Genomic DNA, 16536 nt, shown 5'->3' on the forward strand with positions numbered 1-16536 from the left:
CATCTGAAAATTTATCGGCAGATATAGCATTTGTATAGATTGACTTGATTTAAGAAATAATTCTTTCATGCCATGCTCTATGCTCATTTTAACATGGGTAGGCATTATATTTGTTAATATCTTAATACCGAGCGTTAGGGAGGTATTAAATGTTTACAAATATAATGCCTACCCATGTTAAAATGAACATAGAGCATGGCATGATAGAATTATTTCGATTCTAATAGGAATATTTTGAACTTTTGTACTTCGAAGCAGACCTATAGTAGACGCTCGAAATGTCGCCATTTTGATTTGATGAACAAAAACGTTATAGAAAAATCAACAGTTTATCAATAAAAAAAGAACAGAAACATTTAAACTTACTTTTAGAATGTTTTTATTTAATTTCCTAGCGAGCAACACCAACAAAAATGTCCATTTTGATCTCTGGCCTTGTTCAAAATTCATCTGACCTTGGCAATTTCAATTGTGACGTCAATCAAGTGCAGCCCATGTTCTATTCGAATTAGAACATGGCTTTGTACCCAAAGCTAAAGAAGAACGTCATATTAGAAAAACAATTTAACACCATGATAAACTCTAAATTCTTTTGTTTCAGATTTATAAGCCAACAGTTTCCCCTATGTTCTATTTTTAGCCATGTCGGCCATCTTGGTTGGTTGGCTGGGTCACCGCACTTATTTCTTAAACTAGATACCCTAAAAACGATTCTGACTAATTTTGGTTAAATTTGTTCCAGTAGTCTTTCAGGTGAAGGTTTTTGTAAAAGATTACAAAAATTTACGAATAATTGGTAAAAAATGACTATTTAGGGCAATTACTCCTTAAGGGGTCAACTGATCATTATAATAAAGATAATAACCAAAAACAGTAAAATGTTCTTAAAATTACCAATTCAGGGGCACCACTGGGTCGATGCCACTGCTGGTGGAGATTTATTTCCCCGAGGGTATCACTATCCCAGTAGTTACGGCAATGGACATTTGAGCGCATTGACAGGACATTTGAGCGAAAAAAAAAGGACGTTTGAGCGCCAAAGTATAGGACATTTGAGCGCCTAAATTTTAGGACATTTGAGCGAAAATAAGAATAAGCGTAGGACATTTGAGCGAAAACAAGTCTTGGATAGAGAATTGTCTTATTGGCAATCATACCACATTTTCTTACGAATATAGTTCATTAAATGAGGAGTTTACCAACAAAAAGATTAAAACATATTTTAATTGTAAACAAAGCACTAAAAACAAAGCACTGTCATAAAACATAAAACTCGGCAACGGCATTATTTACAAGTCTGTTCGGGCTTGGAACTTATATCCCAGGCTTCTGACATAAAAATCCCAATATTCAAATGTGTTAAAAAATTAATCTAAAGGAGGTATAAGATAGACATATAATGATATAGATATAAATCAAAATTAAAAGAAGTTATGGAAGTTGAAGCGTAACAGACGAACAAGTAGTTTACATTAACATTAAATTTGTAAAAAAAGGTACTTACTGTACATCTCCAGGATATTTCTTCTCCTTTTAGTGTTTTGTCCACTCTATATCGGAAACTGTCACAAACAAGGCTTCTTTTTCCCTTATTAGTCTCGGTCAAAATAATATCCATTTTAACACGTACATGTATTATTAGTATTAAGATTTCAAGTGCCAAGGGACATTTCACTTAATAGATATATATATAAGAATTTTAGAACAAAGAAAATTTGCATAGCCAATGAATTATAGTAGAATTGATTGGTAAATAGAGATCAACTTAGGATTTCACTTACATAAACCAGCCAGAACCGGTCGAATTACTCGGGTGTGAAATAAAATAAAAAATATTTATAACTAAATCTTACTTTTTTTTCTTACTTTTAAAAAAAAATCTTAATTCGTGTAAAATTATCAGGGAAAATTTCGCTCAAATGTCCTGTCTGAAAACTCAGGTAAGGTTAATATCCCGGCGCTCAAATGTCCTATGAAGTCGGCGCTCAAATGACCCTATGTGCTTTTTTCTTTTTCGCTCAAATGTCCTATGCCCAGTAGTTAGCACTTTTTTGTGCTGACATGAATTATCATTGATATGGTTGTATTCATAAATTAACTGTTTACAAAAATTTGAATTCTAGAAACACTAAGGCTTTTCTACCTCAGGCATAGATTACCTTAGCTGTATTTGGCAAAACTTTTAGAAATTTTGGTCCTAAATGCTCGTCAACTTCGTACCTTTTTTAGGCTTTTTTAACTTTTTTGGATGAGAGCGTCACTGATGAGTCTTTTGTATACAAAATTTAGTCCTGTTATCTATGATGAGTTTGTTTTGTATATATGAACATCCTATTTTTATTCCATTAACTAAATATAGTTCACATTTTGCTTATCGTATCTGCGAAATAGACATAACCAAAAAACTAACTTTGACCAATCATGCCAATGAACTATGAAATTGAGGTCAAAATAAAATTACGGTGATGTACGATTTTCAATGATCATGATGATACAACTATCCAGCAGGTTTCAAATACTTTGACATACGAAATAATAGGTAATAGCAACCCCTTTAATGATGAGAAAAACCCACAACATATATTTGGCCACAAGTCTCCCCGACATAAAAAGGTTACACCAACTCTGCAATACAGACATGTACGCCGTGCAGTCGTTTTAAATACCAAGATGACTTAATGCTTCAAGTACCTGGGAAACAAACACTTACTATGAAAACTAAACATTGACCTATAACGGTTTACTTTTACATATTGTGACTTTGGTAGGGAGTTGTCTCATTGGCACTCATACCACATCTTCTTATATCTAAACACAAAAACTCAACATTGACCAATTCAACATAAAAATCAGGTCAAGGTCAGATGAAAACTGCTAGACAGACATGTTCACGTTATAACAACTATATCAATCAAATATACTTTATCTACTGTTTATAGCAGCTGAGATACTGACTAGAGTGTAGTCTATAATGGCTTCCCCTTTTCTTGGGGAAATAATTCTAGAAAGGCAGAATATTGCCTGCAAGTACTGATAAACATGTACTATAACTTCCTACAGAAGACCATACATGTGATGGTACTTACTATGTGGTGTATTTCATATATTGGAAAGCTGCTAACACTATATAGCTCCATAGTTTGTTATTATCTATTTTATAGTGATAAATCTCATCAATACATTGCAGTTAATTGCATGACGTCGTACAAAAAAAAATGTTGTTATTCTGTAATTCCTAGAGTAATAATAAACTTATAATGAAATAAAGTTAAACAATGTTAAAGAAAATTACCTTCTTTTCCTAGTCCAGCAGTCACGCCTGAAGATTTCTTTGACATGACAGTCTAAAAAATTAGGAATATGCACTGTGAATATATCTTTACTCATGTCACTTGTTGCACTATAAAAATTCTAAAATATCCCCCCCCCCCAAAATATACTTTATAAAACAAATGTTTCACATTATATAATATTCATTTCGAACAAATTTTTCAGGAAAAAGGGTAGCCCAGAGACATTAATAGAGATATATAGTTTAAAGTGTATTTAAGGTGGTTTTTGAATTTGGAACATCCCCTTGTAGACATAAACTTGCTTCAAGTTGATTTGCAAATGCATTTTGAATGCACCTTTAAATTGAAAATTGTTCCAACTGTAGAATATTCCAATATTCCGCAGTGATCTCACACTTATCAATTGTCTTGATACAATGTATCCGTCCACTTTTGGATAACCTCCATTTTAAGCATATGTTAAATCGAGTAAATCAAGTACCTATGTTCCATCATATAAAAAAATTGTCCTTTAACGTAGTATTTAGGGTATAAACCAGCTAATATAACCTCAAAATCAATCCCAACCTTCCTTTTGTGGAATTGAACCTTCTGGTAAAATTTCATATAGATCCATTAACTTAAACTAAAGTTATCAGTGGTGGATCCAGAAATTTTCATAATTGGGGGTCCACTGACTGCCTAAGAAGGGGCCCGATCCGCTCATGCTTCAGTGTTTCCCTATATAATCAACCAAAATTTTCCAAAAAAAAGGGGGCCTGGGCCCCCAGGCCTTCCTCTAAATTGGCCAGGGTTGTTGAAATGCTATGCCTGACTCGCCCGACTCGTACATTTGAACAACCAGACAAGTAATAATGTTTGTCTTGGTTGCCCGTGGACAAGTAAAAAAATATACAAGACAAAGTTCAAATCCAACAAAAACATAAAATTAATTTCAAAACGTATAAAGATGTTTAATTTATGTAAAAGAAACCAATGTTCAGCAAGTAAAAACATCAATGTTCATGACGATAAATATTACATGATACCGGAAATAGATCGATTACCAAAATAAATAAAAATAAGTATGCGAACCCGAGTCGCGTAACATTGCATTGGCTTTGTCCATTGACCCGTGATCGTCGATTAGGTTTTGTCCATCATTTACTGGAAGTGTCATTTCTTTAAATTTTGTATCGTGATTCAGATTGATAAATACTTAATAAAAAGATGGGCAAGCAAGACAAAAAGAGTCATGAGTCGAGTAGAAAACCTTTAATGCAAATGGAGGACACAGAGTATTTAAAAAAAAACGGGAGTGGGAATTTCAGACATCGTGGATATTAGATTGGCTCTGGCTATCTATGGAAATTCGGAAAATAAATTAAGTTGTTGTCTTATTTATAAATAAAAGGTCAACATTATTTGTTGTCAAAGTGGAAAATAAAAGGGACGCTTAAATTGACTATCAAGACAATAATAGATAATCAAGAAAAAAACAAGTGCGTCAGTTGAGAGAAACACCACAAAATCAATAGTTTATCTATTATTTAGTTTACATTTCTTCAATCACTGTCCTCAAATTTAGTATGTACCTACTGGCTACAATTTTTATTCAAAAACTGCTGCAAATTTGTCCTTTACATGTCATTTATTTGGTTGGTTTGCTATTAGGTTTCTGTCCCATTGATGTCAACCCATTTCCTACTTTCCTAATTTTTTACACATATAAACAAATAGATTTCATTTGTTTGTGATGCACAACAGTGCTAAGTAAGAATAATATATTAGTTAACAAGAAATACTTCAATATTTATTGGGATCATCAGGGCAAGTAAATTTTTTTCCGGACAAAGTAAAATTTTAGGTTTCACTTCCCCGGGGACAAGTGCTCGCAACAAATATTTCCACACCCCTGAAATTGGCCTCAGGTTATTGTCCTGAAACCAAATGTGTCTTTGGACAACCATCAGGACATGATAGTATTATACGAAACCATTTTATGCAGTAGTATAAAAACCTGTACCATAAACATGATGAAGTGAGCTATAAAGGATGCAATTCTGTAAATATGGACAATGCAATTTCCCATAGGAACCCCTTTTACGACTAAAACTGTACCACTTTTACTATGAAGTTTTGAAAAAAATCTTATCCTAGAATTGAAAGTTTAACATATGCACCCCATTTTTTTTTCAAAGGTTAAAATATAGGGCTGTGCGGGATATTTTCAACGTTTATATGCCCTGAACTTCTCTGAGTTTAAACTAACACTCATTTTCTTAACTGCCCCTACCTCGAATGAAAGGTTACCACAGATTTCAATGTAAACAATATGCACATTTAAATTTATTGGTAACATTCCCAAGTTATGTCTCTGTGAGATGGAACACAGAGAGCATAACTGGGAACCAGTATGTAAACAAAATTCATTGTCTATGAATATTCAAGTTCTCCCCAAAAGAGGCGTATTTTGAGAAACAGCTGTATTTACAAAGTTCAACCTATAATTAAGGCCATTACATGAAAAATATGAAATATTCAATTGAGAAAACTAACAACCTAACTTAAATAAATATGATAGACATTCTTTTCAGAGGAGATGATCTTTGAAAAATTGTTAGATGGACAAAGACAATAGGTAAAAAAATATTGTTTAAGGCTATTACTGCTTAAGGAGTTATCCAATTGTTTTGTTAGTATTGACATTTTTGTTGATCTTGCATGTCTGATTTTTTTTTCAAATAACATTTTCTATCTATCTAAAATAGTTTTCAAGATAATAGACAACAAGAATGTGTCCATAGTACACAGATGCCCAACTCGCACTATCATTTTCTATGTCAAAACTCTAATTTGGCATTAAAATTAGAAAGATCATATCATAGGGAACTTGTACTAAGTATCAAGTTGATTGGATTTCAACTTCATCAAAACTACCTTGACCAAAAATTTTAACCTGAAGTAGGAAACAAATGGACAAACAGACGGACGTATATACAGACGGACAAGGCTAAAACTTAATGCCCCCTCTGCTACAGAGGGGCATAACAAGGGCCAAATAAAGTACAAAGTTGAAAAGTATATGGAGGACCCATAATTCCGAGAGTTTTTGGGAAATACAGCTAAAATTATATTCCTGTGGTAGGAAATTCTTAGTATTCCTAAAAACTGAAAGTTTTGTAAACAGTTAATTTGTAATTATGACCATAATAATAATATCAATAATAATTCATGTCAACAAAAAGTGCTTACTAATCACTTGATAAACTTATCAGCTGTACATGATCTACAAAAATGTAACAAATATGACAATATGACAAAAAGAAATAAACGACAGGAGTTATTGACATTTAAAAATGACAAATTTTGACTTATATTAGTGTTTATCTGTCTGTGTGTTGGTTCGTCCGTTTGTCCGTCTTTTCATTTGTCGGTTCGTCAGTCCGTGCGTCCACCCGTACATCCCAAATTTGGTTTCCGGCCTCAACCAAATGTTATGAAATTTATGCAGAATGCTTATTACTACAAAATATATACAGATCAAGTTTGAATTTTGGTGGCGTCACATTAAGAGTTATACCCCTTTACAAATGGAACCAGATGCTCTGCAGGGCGTAGCTTTATACGACCGCAGAGGTTGAACCCTGAACGGTTGGGGCAAGTATGGACACAACATTCAAGCTGGATTCAGCTCTAAATTTGGATTGTGATTAAATAGTTGACACAACATAGGTTTCTGACACAGAATGAATGTGTTCTAATGAACTTAAATTTTTTGTTTTCTCTTAGAGCAATTCACTATGCTGTTGAATATTAATCCTCTCAAAAAAATGTTTGAAGAAATTTTCTTTTTTATTTATGAAATTTCAAATGAGAAAAATTGAACCCAATTTTTTTAATCACATCCCCCTTTCCCTTATTCCAAAACTAATCTCAATTAAAATTTCTAATGGAGTTTGCAACAATAACTACTCATTTAAATACATCATAAAATATTAAGATGTAAAAAAACTGCTTGTTATCACTGAATGGTAAAGATTATTTTAATTTATTAGTTGGTAGTAAAAAGTGAATATACATTGTATATTGTATAAAACAAAGATTTAAGTTGATTCTGGACAAAGAAAGATAACTCCAATTAAAAAAAAATCTTGCTTTTGCACAATATTTTGCAATTAGATATTTCTTGCCATTGCGTAATACTGTGCAATTGAAAAGACTTGCTATTGCACAATACTTAATATAATAATTTTAGATCCTGATTTGGACCAACTTGAAAACTGGGCCCATAATAAAAAATCTAAGTACATTTTTGGATTCAGCATATCAAAGAACCCCAAGATTTCAATTTTTGTTAAAATCAGACTAAGTTTAATTTTGGACCCTTTGGACTTAAGTGTAGACCAATTTGAAAACAGGACCAAAAATGAAGAATCTACATACACAGTTAGATTTGGTATATCAAAGAACCCCATTTATTCAATTTTTGATGAAATCAAACAAAGTTCAATTTTGGACCCCGATTTGGACCAACTTGAAAACTGGGCCAATAATCAAGAATCTAGGTACATTTTTAGATTCAGCATATCAAAGAACCTAACTGATTCATTTTTTGTCAAAATCAAACTAAGTTTAATTTTGGACCCTTTGGACCTTAATGTAGACCAATTTGAAAACGGGACCAAAAGTTAAGAATCTACATACACAGTCATGACAGTTAGATTCGGCATATCAAAGAACCCCAATTATTAAATTTTGATGAAATCAAACAAAGTTTAATTTTGGACCCTTTGGGCCCCTTATTCTGTTGGGACCAAAACTCCCAAAATCAATACCAACCTTCCTTTTATGGTCATAAACCTTGTGTTTAAATTTCATAGATTTCTATTTACTTATACTAACGTTATGGTGCAAAAACCAAGAAAAATGCTTATTTGGGTCCCTTTTTGGCCCCTAATTCCTAAACTGTTGGGACCTAAACTCCCAAAATCAATACCAACCTTCCTTTTGTAGTCATAAACCTTGTGTCAAAATTTCATAGATTTCTATTAACTTAAACTAAAGTTATAGTGCGAAAACCAAGAAAATGCTTATTTGGGCCCTTTTTGGCCCCTAATTCCTAAAATGTTGGGACCAAAACTCCCAAAATCAATACCAACCTTCCTTTTGTGGTCATAAACCTTGTGTTTAAATTTCATAGATTTCCATTCACTTTTACTAAAGTTAGAGTGCGAAAACTAAAAGTATTCGGACGACGACGACGCCGACGACGCCAACGTGATAGCAATATACGATGAAAAATTTTTCAAATTTTGCGGTCGTATAAAAATTGTTGAATTTTTCATTTCTGTTCTGTAACTTTAGTTTCCCTCAACCAAATGTTATGAAATTTATGCAGAATGCTTATTACTACCTCATGTGTTTTCAATAAACGAGACATAAAATATAAAATACAAAAAGTTTTTGATTCAAAAAATAATTTAGAAATAATTTTCCACGAACTGACACACAGACCAGAAAACATAATGCCCATAAATCGGCCATAAAAAAACTTTCACCTAACCTGTACACAATCGGCACAAACGAAAGACAAAATCTACGCAAGCGGAGAATAAAAACTAGAGGCTCTAAAGAGCCTGTGTCGCTCACCTTGGTCTATGTGAATATTAAACAAAGAACGCAGATGGATTCATGACAAAATTGTGTTTTGTGATGGTGATGTGTTTGTACATCTTACTATCTTACTTTACTGAACATTCTTGCTGCTTACAATTATCTCTATCTATAATGAACTTGGCCCAGTAGTTTCAGAGGAGAAAATTTTTGTAAAAGATAACCAAGATTTACGAAAAATGGTTAAACATTGACTATAAAGGGCAATAACTCCTAAAGGGGTCAACTGACCATTTCGGTCATGTTGACTTATTTGTAGATCTTACTTTGCCGACATTTATTGCTTTTTACAGTTTATCTCTATCTATAATAATATTTAAGATAATAACAAAAAACAGCAAATTTCCTTAAAATTACCAATTCAGGGGCAGCAACCCAACAACGGGTTGTCCGATTCATCTGAAAATTTCAGGGCAGATAGGTTTGACCTGATAAACAATTCAACCTCGTCAGATTTGCTCTAAATGCTTTGGTGTTTGAGTTATAAGCCAAAAACTGAATTTTACCCCTATGTTCTATTTTTAGCTGTGGCGGCCATCTTGGTGGGTTGGCCGAGTCACGCCACACATTTTTTAAACTAAATACCCCAATGATGATTGTGGTCAAGTTTTGTTTAATTTGGCCCAGTAGTTTCAGAGAAGAAGATTTTTGTAAAAGTTAACGACGACGGACGCAGGACGACGACGACGCCGGACGCAGGACACCGGACGCCAAGCCAAAAATAGGTCCAAAAATAAAAGGTCAAATGTCTTCAACAAGAGTGTACACGCTGAAATGTCTCGCCTCCTTTACTGACCATTGATTTCTTGAAAGTCTTACAGATAAAGGTTTAACTATAAGTATTACACAAATTAAACATTAAAGATCTGACATTGAGGTCAAGGTCAGATAAATTCTAACAGACAGACATATACACCTTACATTTTTTAATACACCAAATATAGTTGACTTTTGGCTTATGGTTATTGAAAAACAGACCAAAACAAAAACTTAACATTGACCAATAAACCATGCATGAAAATTAGGTCAAGGTCAGATTATACCTACGAAACAGACATGCACACCTTACAATTATTCAATATACAAAATATAGCTGACATATTGCTCATATTGTTGAAAGTATTTGAAAAACAGACCAAAACATAATAAGAGTGCACACGCTGAAATGTCTTGCCTCCTTTACTGACCATTGATTAAATGAAAGTCTAAAAGATAAAATTTAACTAAAAGTATTACACAAACTTAACATTTTAAGAGATCTATGAAATTGAGGTCAAGGTCAGATAAATCCTATCAGATAGACATTTAAACCTTACAATTTTTGGTAATTGAAAAACAGACCAAAACATTACAAGAGGGCACACGCTGACATGTCTCACCTCCTTTACTGGCTACTGATTTTATATTGTTATTCCTAAATATAAAGCTTTACTTCAAATATCACATAAACTTTACATGATCCAAGAAAATGTGGTCAAGATCAGATAAACCAAACCAGAAATACATGTACAAATCACAATCGTTTAAGGCACAAAATATAGTTGACCTATTGCTTATAGTTTCTAAGAAACATATCAACCAGGAAAACTGAACAATGACCAATGAACTATGAAAAGAAGATCAAGGTCAGATAAACAATACAAGAGATGTACACATTACAATAGATATATGCATGCAATATAGTTGACCTATTACTTTTTGTATATAAGAAAGAACCTTACCATTTACTAATTAACCATGAAAATGAGGTCAGGGTCAGATCATACCTGCCAGACAGACATTTACACCTTACAATCATTCCATACACCAAATATAGTTGTCCTATTGCCTATAGAATCCAAGAAAGAAACTTAACCATGAAAACTTAATATTGACCAATAAACCATGAACATGAGGTCAAGGTCAGGTGATACCTACAAAACAGACATATACAACTTACAATCATTCGATACACCTATTAATTATAGTTCAAGAGAAATAGACCAAAACACAAAAACTTAACAATGAGCAATGAACCATGAAAATGAGGTCAAGGTCAAATGCACTTGCAAGACTGACATGTACATTGTAATTTACTTCCATACACATAATATAGTTGACCTATTGCGTATAATATTAGAAAAAAAGAACAACATAAAAAATCAAATTACTCCACTGAACCATGAAAATGAGGTGAAGGTCAGATGACATCTGCCAGTTGGACATGTACACCTTACAATCATTTCATACACCAATTATAGTATAATTTTTGATTATTGTATCTGATATATGGACTTGACCATGAAAACTTAACCTTGATCACTGAACAATGAAATAAGATTGAGGCCAAATGAAAACTGTCTGACAGGCATGGGGACGTTACAAGGTACATGTATGCACATACTAAATAAAGTCATCCTATTTATTTAAAATGAATAACAAAAGGTTTATCCAAGACATGAAATATTTTGTTTTTTCATATTGAAAATAAAGGCAATTTTTTTAATTTTTCATCAATTTAATCAGAATGTAATACTGTAAAAAAAATCAGGATTAAAAGATGTTTTGAAAAGTAATTGAATTCAATTACTTGTAATTTTTGGTTGATTAATGATTACAATGATTACTTAAACAAGAATGTGTTCATAGTAAACGAATGCCCCACTCGCACCATCATTTTCTATGTTCAGTGGACCATGAAATTGAGGTCAAAACTTTAATTTGGAATTAAAATTAGAAAGATCATATCATACGGAACATGTGTACTAAGTTTCGAGTTGATGTAACTTTAACTTCATCAAAAACTACCTTGACCAAAAATGTTAACCTGAACTTCGCACTATCATTTTCTATGTTCAGAGGACCATGAAATTGGGGTCAAAACTATAACTATAATTTGGCATTAAAATTAGAAAGGTCATATCATGGGGAACAAGTGTACTAAGTTTCAAGTTGATTGGACTTCAACTTCTTCAAAAACTACCTTGACCAAAAACTTTAACCTGAAGCGGACGGACGAACGGAGGTACAGACCAGAAAACATAATGCCCCTCTACTATCGTAGGTGGGGCATAAAAATTAAAATCAATTATAGCTGACTAATGATTACAATTACATTTACCCCAAACCTGATCTGAGAAGAGACTAGTTAACCATGAAAAGGAGGTTATAGACAGACTGTCTGTGTAAGAATCTCAAATAGAATTTTGCAAAGCTTGTTTTCGCCTTAACACTCTTGAATGAAATAAAAGACATCTACTAATTTTGTTTAATATTGACGAAATCACAAAGCAATAATTTCCTGAATTCAAAATGGTGGCTTAGCTTTGTGAAAGGCTGGTAAAGAGTTGAATTTAACGTCTCAAATATATGAATTTGGCCAATCAAAATCGTAATAACAAATAAATTGCATTAGAATTTGAATTTTTTATTTCAAGACATAAAGAATGTCCCCTAGAGTATTCTGGTTTTGTACCTGATTTATTCTAAGTGTAAACATTTGTAATTAAAAGTATGTGTACCTGTAAGTATTCCATCACTTCTTTATGCGGCCCGAATACTCCTGTTGCTGCCAGATCGTATGGAGTCTCACCCTGAAATACAAATCTTTATATTGCCTTTATCTGATTATTACAAAGAAGACTTTTGTTACACATATCATACAATAAACAAGACCAGTAGCAGCTGAGTGGTGTGTTATTTTGTTTTTACAGGTGCTAACCATATTATTTTCAATTATAAAATATAACTCATGAACAACATTCTGATTATTTTTATAACTTTTTCTGTAGCCTTTAAGAAGGCTTTTAACTTTTTTAAAAGCAATTATGAAAGAATTTCAATCTGTCAGCATTTAGTCTTTGTATTTTTTTTTTACGCGTTTTTTTTATTTTAAATCTGTTAATGCATCCTTATGTCTAGATGAGGGTTGTAGGATTTGGTTTTTTTTTGGGACAAATTATTCTCAAGTTTTTTTTTATATATTTTAGCACTCCATTATTTTCTATTCATCATCTTTTTTGTCCAATTCTCTCTATTCCTGAAGTTTTTTTCTATCATTCATGATTTTCTATTCTGTATATCCTATCCATACTCTCCTATAACTGTTTATTGTTATTTTACAGATTTCATAGTTTTTAGTGTTAACACTGACATTGTATAAATAAGGAAATACATAATTACCGTAAGTACTCGCTTATAAGTTGGAAGTTTTGGAGTAAAATTCAGAATCCAGAGAAGGGTACCGATTTTATTATAAGCGAGATCCCAAGACCAGAGGAAAAATCCAAGCTCAAGAAAGGTGGTCAGATGTGAATTTCCTGACTAAATCTATGTTTTGTGATAGCCAAACCTACATAAATTTCTAAATAAATAGGTTTTGTGGAAAATAAATGACTACAATACAGTAACTGTCTTTGTGTTTTATTTGCTCTCTGTTAACATTTGTGTTGAATTTCCCACAGTTTCCGTTTTGAGTATTGACTTGTCATGGTCACATGGTTTTTGTATCATCCCAAAGGAAGAGCCAAGAACCAGAAATCAGAAGAAGATAATAATGTACTTAATATTTAAAAAGAATGTATCTAACCAACTAATTGTGTTATTATTGTTTTATTAAAAATTACAACATTGATTGACAAGCCAATTTAATCCATGAATAACCCCTAATTAAGTGACAAAGAGTTGTATTCACTATAGGTGTGAAAAATATCAGTGACATGTTAATAGGTTAATTAGTTAGTGTCCCTTGATTTTTATAATCCATTAATTGATGGTGTCTATCCTATGTCTCAGTTTATTTATTATTATGACTGGTCTGTTATGAATGATTAACTGGATTAATTTATTTTTTTCGTTTGACTTTTATTTTGTTAAGGTTTATGTTGGTTTATATTCGTTTTTCTCAAACAATAGGTGTTTGGTCATACACTACAAAATCACTGATGCATTACGTAAACAATATGAGGCAAAACAGTGAACAAAACAAGAAACAAGAATTGAATACATCTTTATTATTATCAACAGAATAAATTATCAGGATGAACATCAAGTATTTGGCACAACTTTTTGGAATATTGGATCCTCAATGCTCTTCAACTTTGTACTTGTTTGGTTTTATAAATATTTTGATTTGAGCGTCACTGATGAGTCTTATGTAGACGAAATGCGCATCTGGCGTACTAAATTATAATCCTGGTACCTTTGATAACTATTCTACATGTACTTATTTAAAGAAACAAACATTCATTCAATACATGAATCTCTTTAATTTCTTGATTTTGCCGATGATCAGTTACTTTCTGCTGCAAAAAAAAGTCCCAATTTAAACCGACTTATAGGCGGGTCAAGACTTTAAAGCTGAAAAGGGCATCCGACTTATAAGCGGATCGACTTATACTCGAGTTATACTCAACATTTTAATATTGTGTTTCTGTTGTATCGTAGTTCTCTTATATTCGATGCTTTTCCCTCAGTTTTAGTTTGTAGCCCGGATTTATTTTTTTCTCTATCGATTTATGAATTTCGAACAGCGGTATACTACTGTAACAGTTGCCTTCATTTAATGTATTGCTCAAGACTATTTTGATACTATCTAATAATTTTGTTATCATTGTTAGGACAATGGATTGGTGTATGGGTCTTTTGACAGTTTGTTTGTTTCCATTTTGTTTAATGACAACAAGTGCCATATTCATGATATTGCCAGGTCTAACTTTGAATCAATACAAATTATTATTTTTGATATCAAAAACTATTTTATCCATTTACTTATAGGTTATTACTATTGCTTCTTTTCCCTAAAACTGAGATATTCATATACTTTGGCTTACAAATTATGGAATAATAAAATTATTCCCTTTTAGTATAACTAATCACCCAAAATGTATTAGTGGTCTATAAACAAAATCATTTTATTTTTGAAGATTTTGAAAACAAATACTGGATTTCTATTATATGATCATCTATGTTCATGTGTTTTATAGTAAAACTAAGCTATACAAGTCTATAAAACACTTTCATATTTTTAGTTCAATTTAAAGTATCATATGACATATATGTAACTATAAAGTTGTGATGCATTATTTACTAGTTGAATACTGAGCCTTTACTATAATATATTACCTCATGTGTTTTAACGAAGGGACTGATGCCTCCTTCTTCTACTAGACATCTTGTGACATGTAGACCACCATACTCAGCAGCCAGATGTAGAGCTGTTTTACCATCTCTCTATAATAATACCAAATTACATGTAAATATTATGGATACTACTTTGTTACCAATATAAATAGTATACAACATATCCTACAACTGATATAAAACTTGTCTGATAAACTGAATAATGTTGTGTAATAAATAAAAACAAAATGTATATCACATGAATCAGTGGTCAAAACTGAACAAAATGACCAGTCACACGTGTATTCATATTGTACATAAAAACAACAAATAAACAACAAGTTTTTTTTTGTGGGATGTCAGAACTTCCATCAGAAATGTCATGTTAACCTTTTTTCAAGAAATGCATAAAATATTTATATCAATGGATTCAGTAAAATGCACAGAGATAAATGAGATCTCACTTTATATAATTATAGCAAGTATTTGTTGATATAATAATGAAATCTGTCTGATTAACATGGTTCAGAATAATGATCAATTTAAAAAAAAAACTTTTTGAAAGAAATATGAAAATAAGTTACATTTCCTGATTTAGTACAAGGAGACAAGTAAAATGAGACCCCACTTTATATGATTCTAACAAATAATATTTGTTGTTCATTAAAACTGTCTGATTAACAACATGATTTTGTGTTGATTAAAAGTAATGTGATCAGATTTAGTAGATAACATACATCTGTGATATCTTTGTTACATCTGTTCTCCAGAAGTAGTCGAGACACTTCCACATGTCCATACAAGGCTGCCAACATTAATGCTGTGTATCCACCATCCTGGAATAATACAACTGACATCAAAACTTGTCTGATAAACTGGACAATGTTGTGTAATAAATATAAACAAAATTAAATAGTCACATTATTTAAAACTGTCTGATTAACAACAGGATTTAGTGTAGATTCAGTAAAATCATAAATTTAAAGAAAATATTTTTTTTAAAGAAAAATGAAAAAAATATGTATTTTCTGATTCAGAACAATACTATGAGTAAAATGAGACCCCACTTTATATAATTATTACAAATATTAGTTGTCCATTAAACCTGTTTAATTTTAAAACAACATGATTTTGTGTTGATTAAAAGTAATGTAATCAGATTTAGTAGATAACATACATTTGTGATATCTTTGTTACATCTGTTCTCCAGAAGTAGTCGAGACACTTCCACATGTCCATACAAGGCTGCCAACATAAATGCTGTCCATCCATTAACCTGGAATAATACAACTGACATCAAAACTTGTCTGATAAACTGGACAATGTTGTGTAATAAATATAAACAAAATTAAATAGTCACATTATTTAAAACTGTCTAATTAACAACAGGATTTAGTGTAGATTCAGTAAAATCATAAATTTTATAAAAGTAAATTTTTCAAAGAAAAATGAAAAAAATTCTATTTTCTGATTCAGAACAATACTATAA

General features: G+C 31.8%; 1 protein-coding gene across 1 annotated transcript in view; it reads right to left on the reverse strand.

Moving 5' to 3' along the window:
* The window catches only part of LOC139498900 (uncharacterized), a 105099-nt gene that overhangs the window by 43077 nt on the left and 45486 nt on the right, over positions 1-16536 (reverse strand). Inside the window, exons 9-13 of the mRNA XM_071287490.1 lie at positions 16225-16323; positions 15785-15883; positions 15051-15158; positions 12449-12520; positions 3293-3344 (exon numbers count right to left, since the gene is read on the reverse strand). Of these exons, the coding sequence (XP_071143591.1) occupies positions 3293-3344; positions 12449-12520; positions 15051-15158; positions 15785-15883; positions 16225-16302 (409 nt within the window). The 5' untranslated portion in view covers positions 16303-16323. The remainder of the gene's footprint in view (positions 1-3292; positions 3345-12448; positions 12521-15050; positions 15159-15784; positions 15884-16224; positions 16324-16536) is intronic.

Source organism: Mytilus edulis, chromosome 12 (genome assembly GCF_963676685.1).
Source record: "Mytilus edulis chromosome 12, xbMytEdul2.2, whole genome shotgun sequence".
NCBI lineage: Eukaryota > Metazoa > Mollusca > Bivalvia > Mytilida > Mytilidae > Mytilus > Mytilus edulis.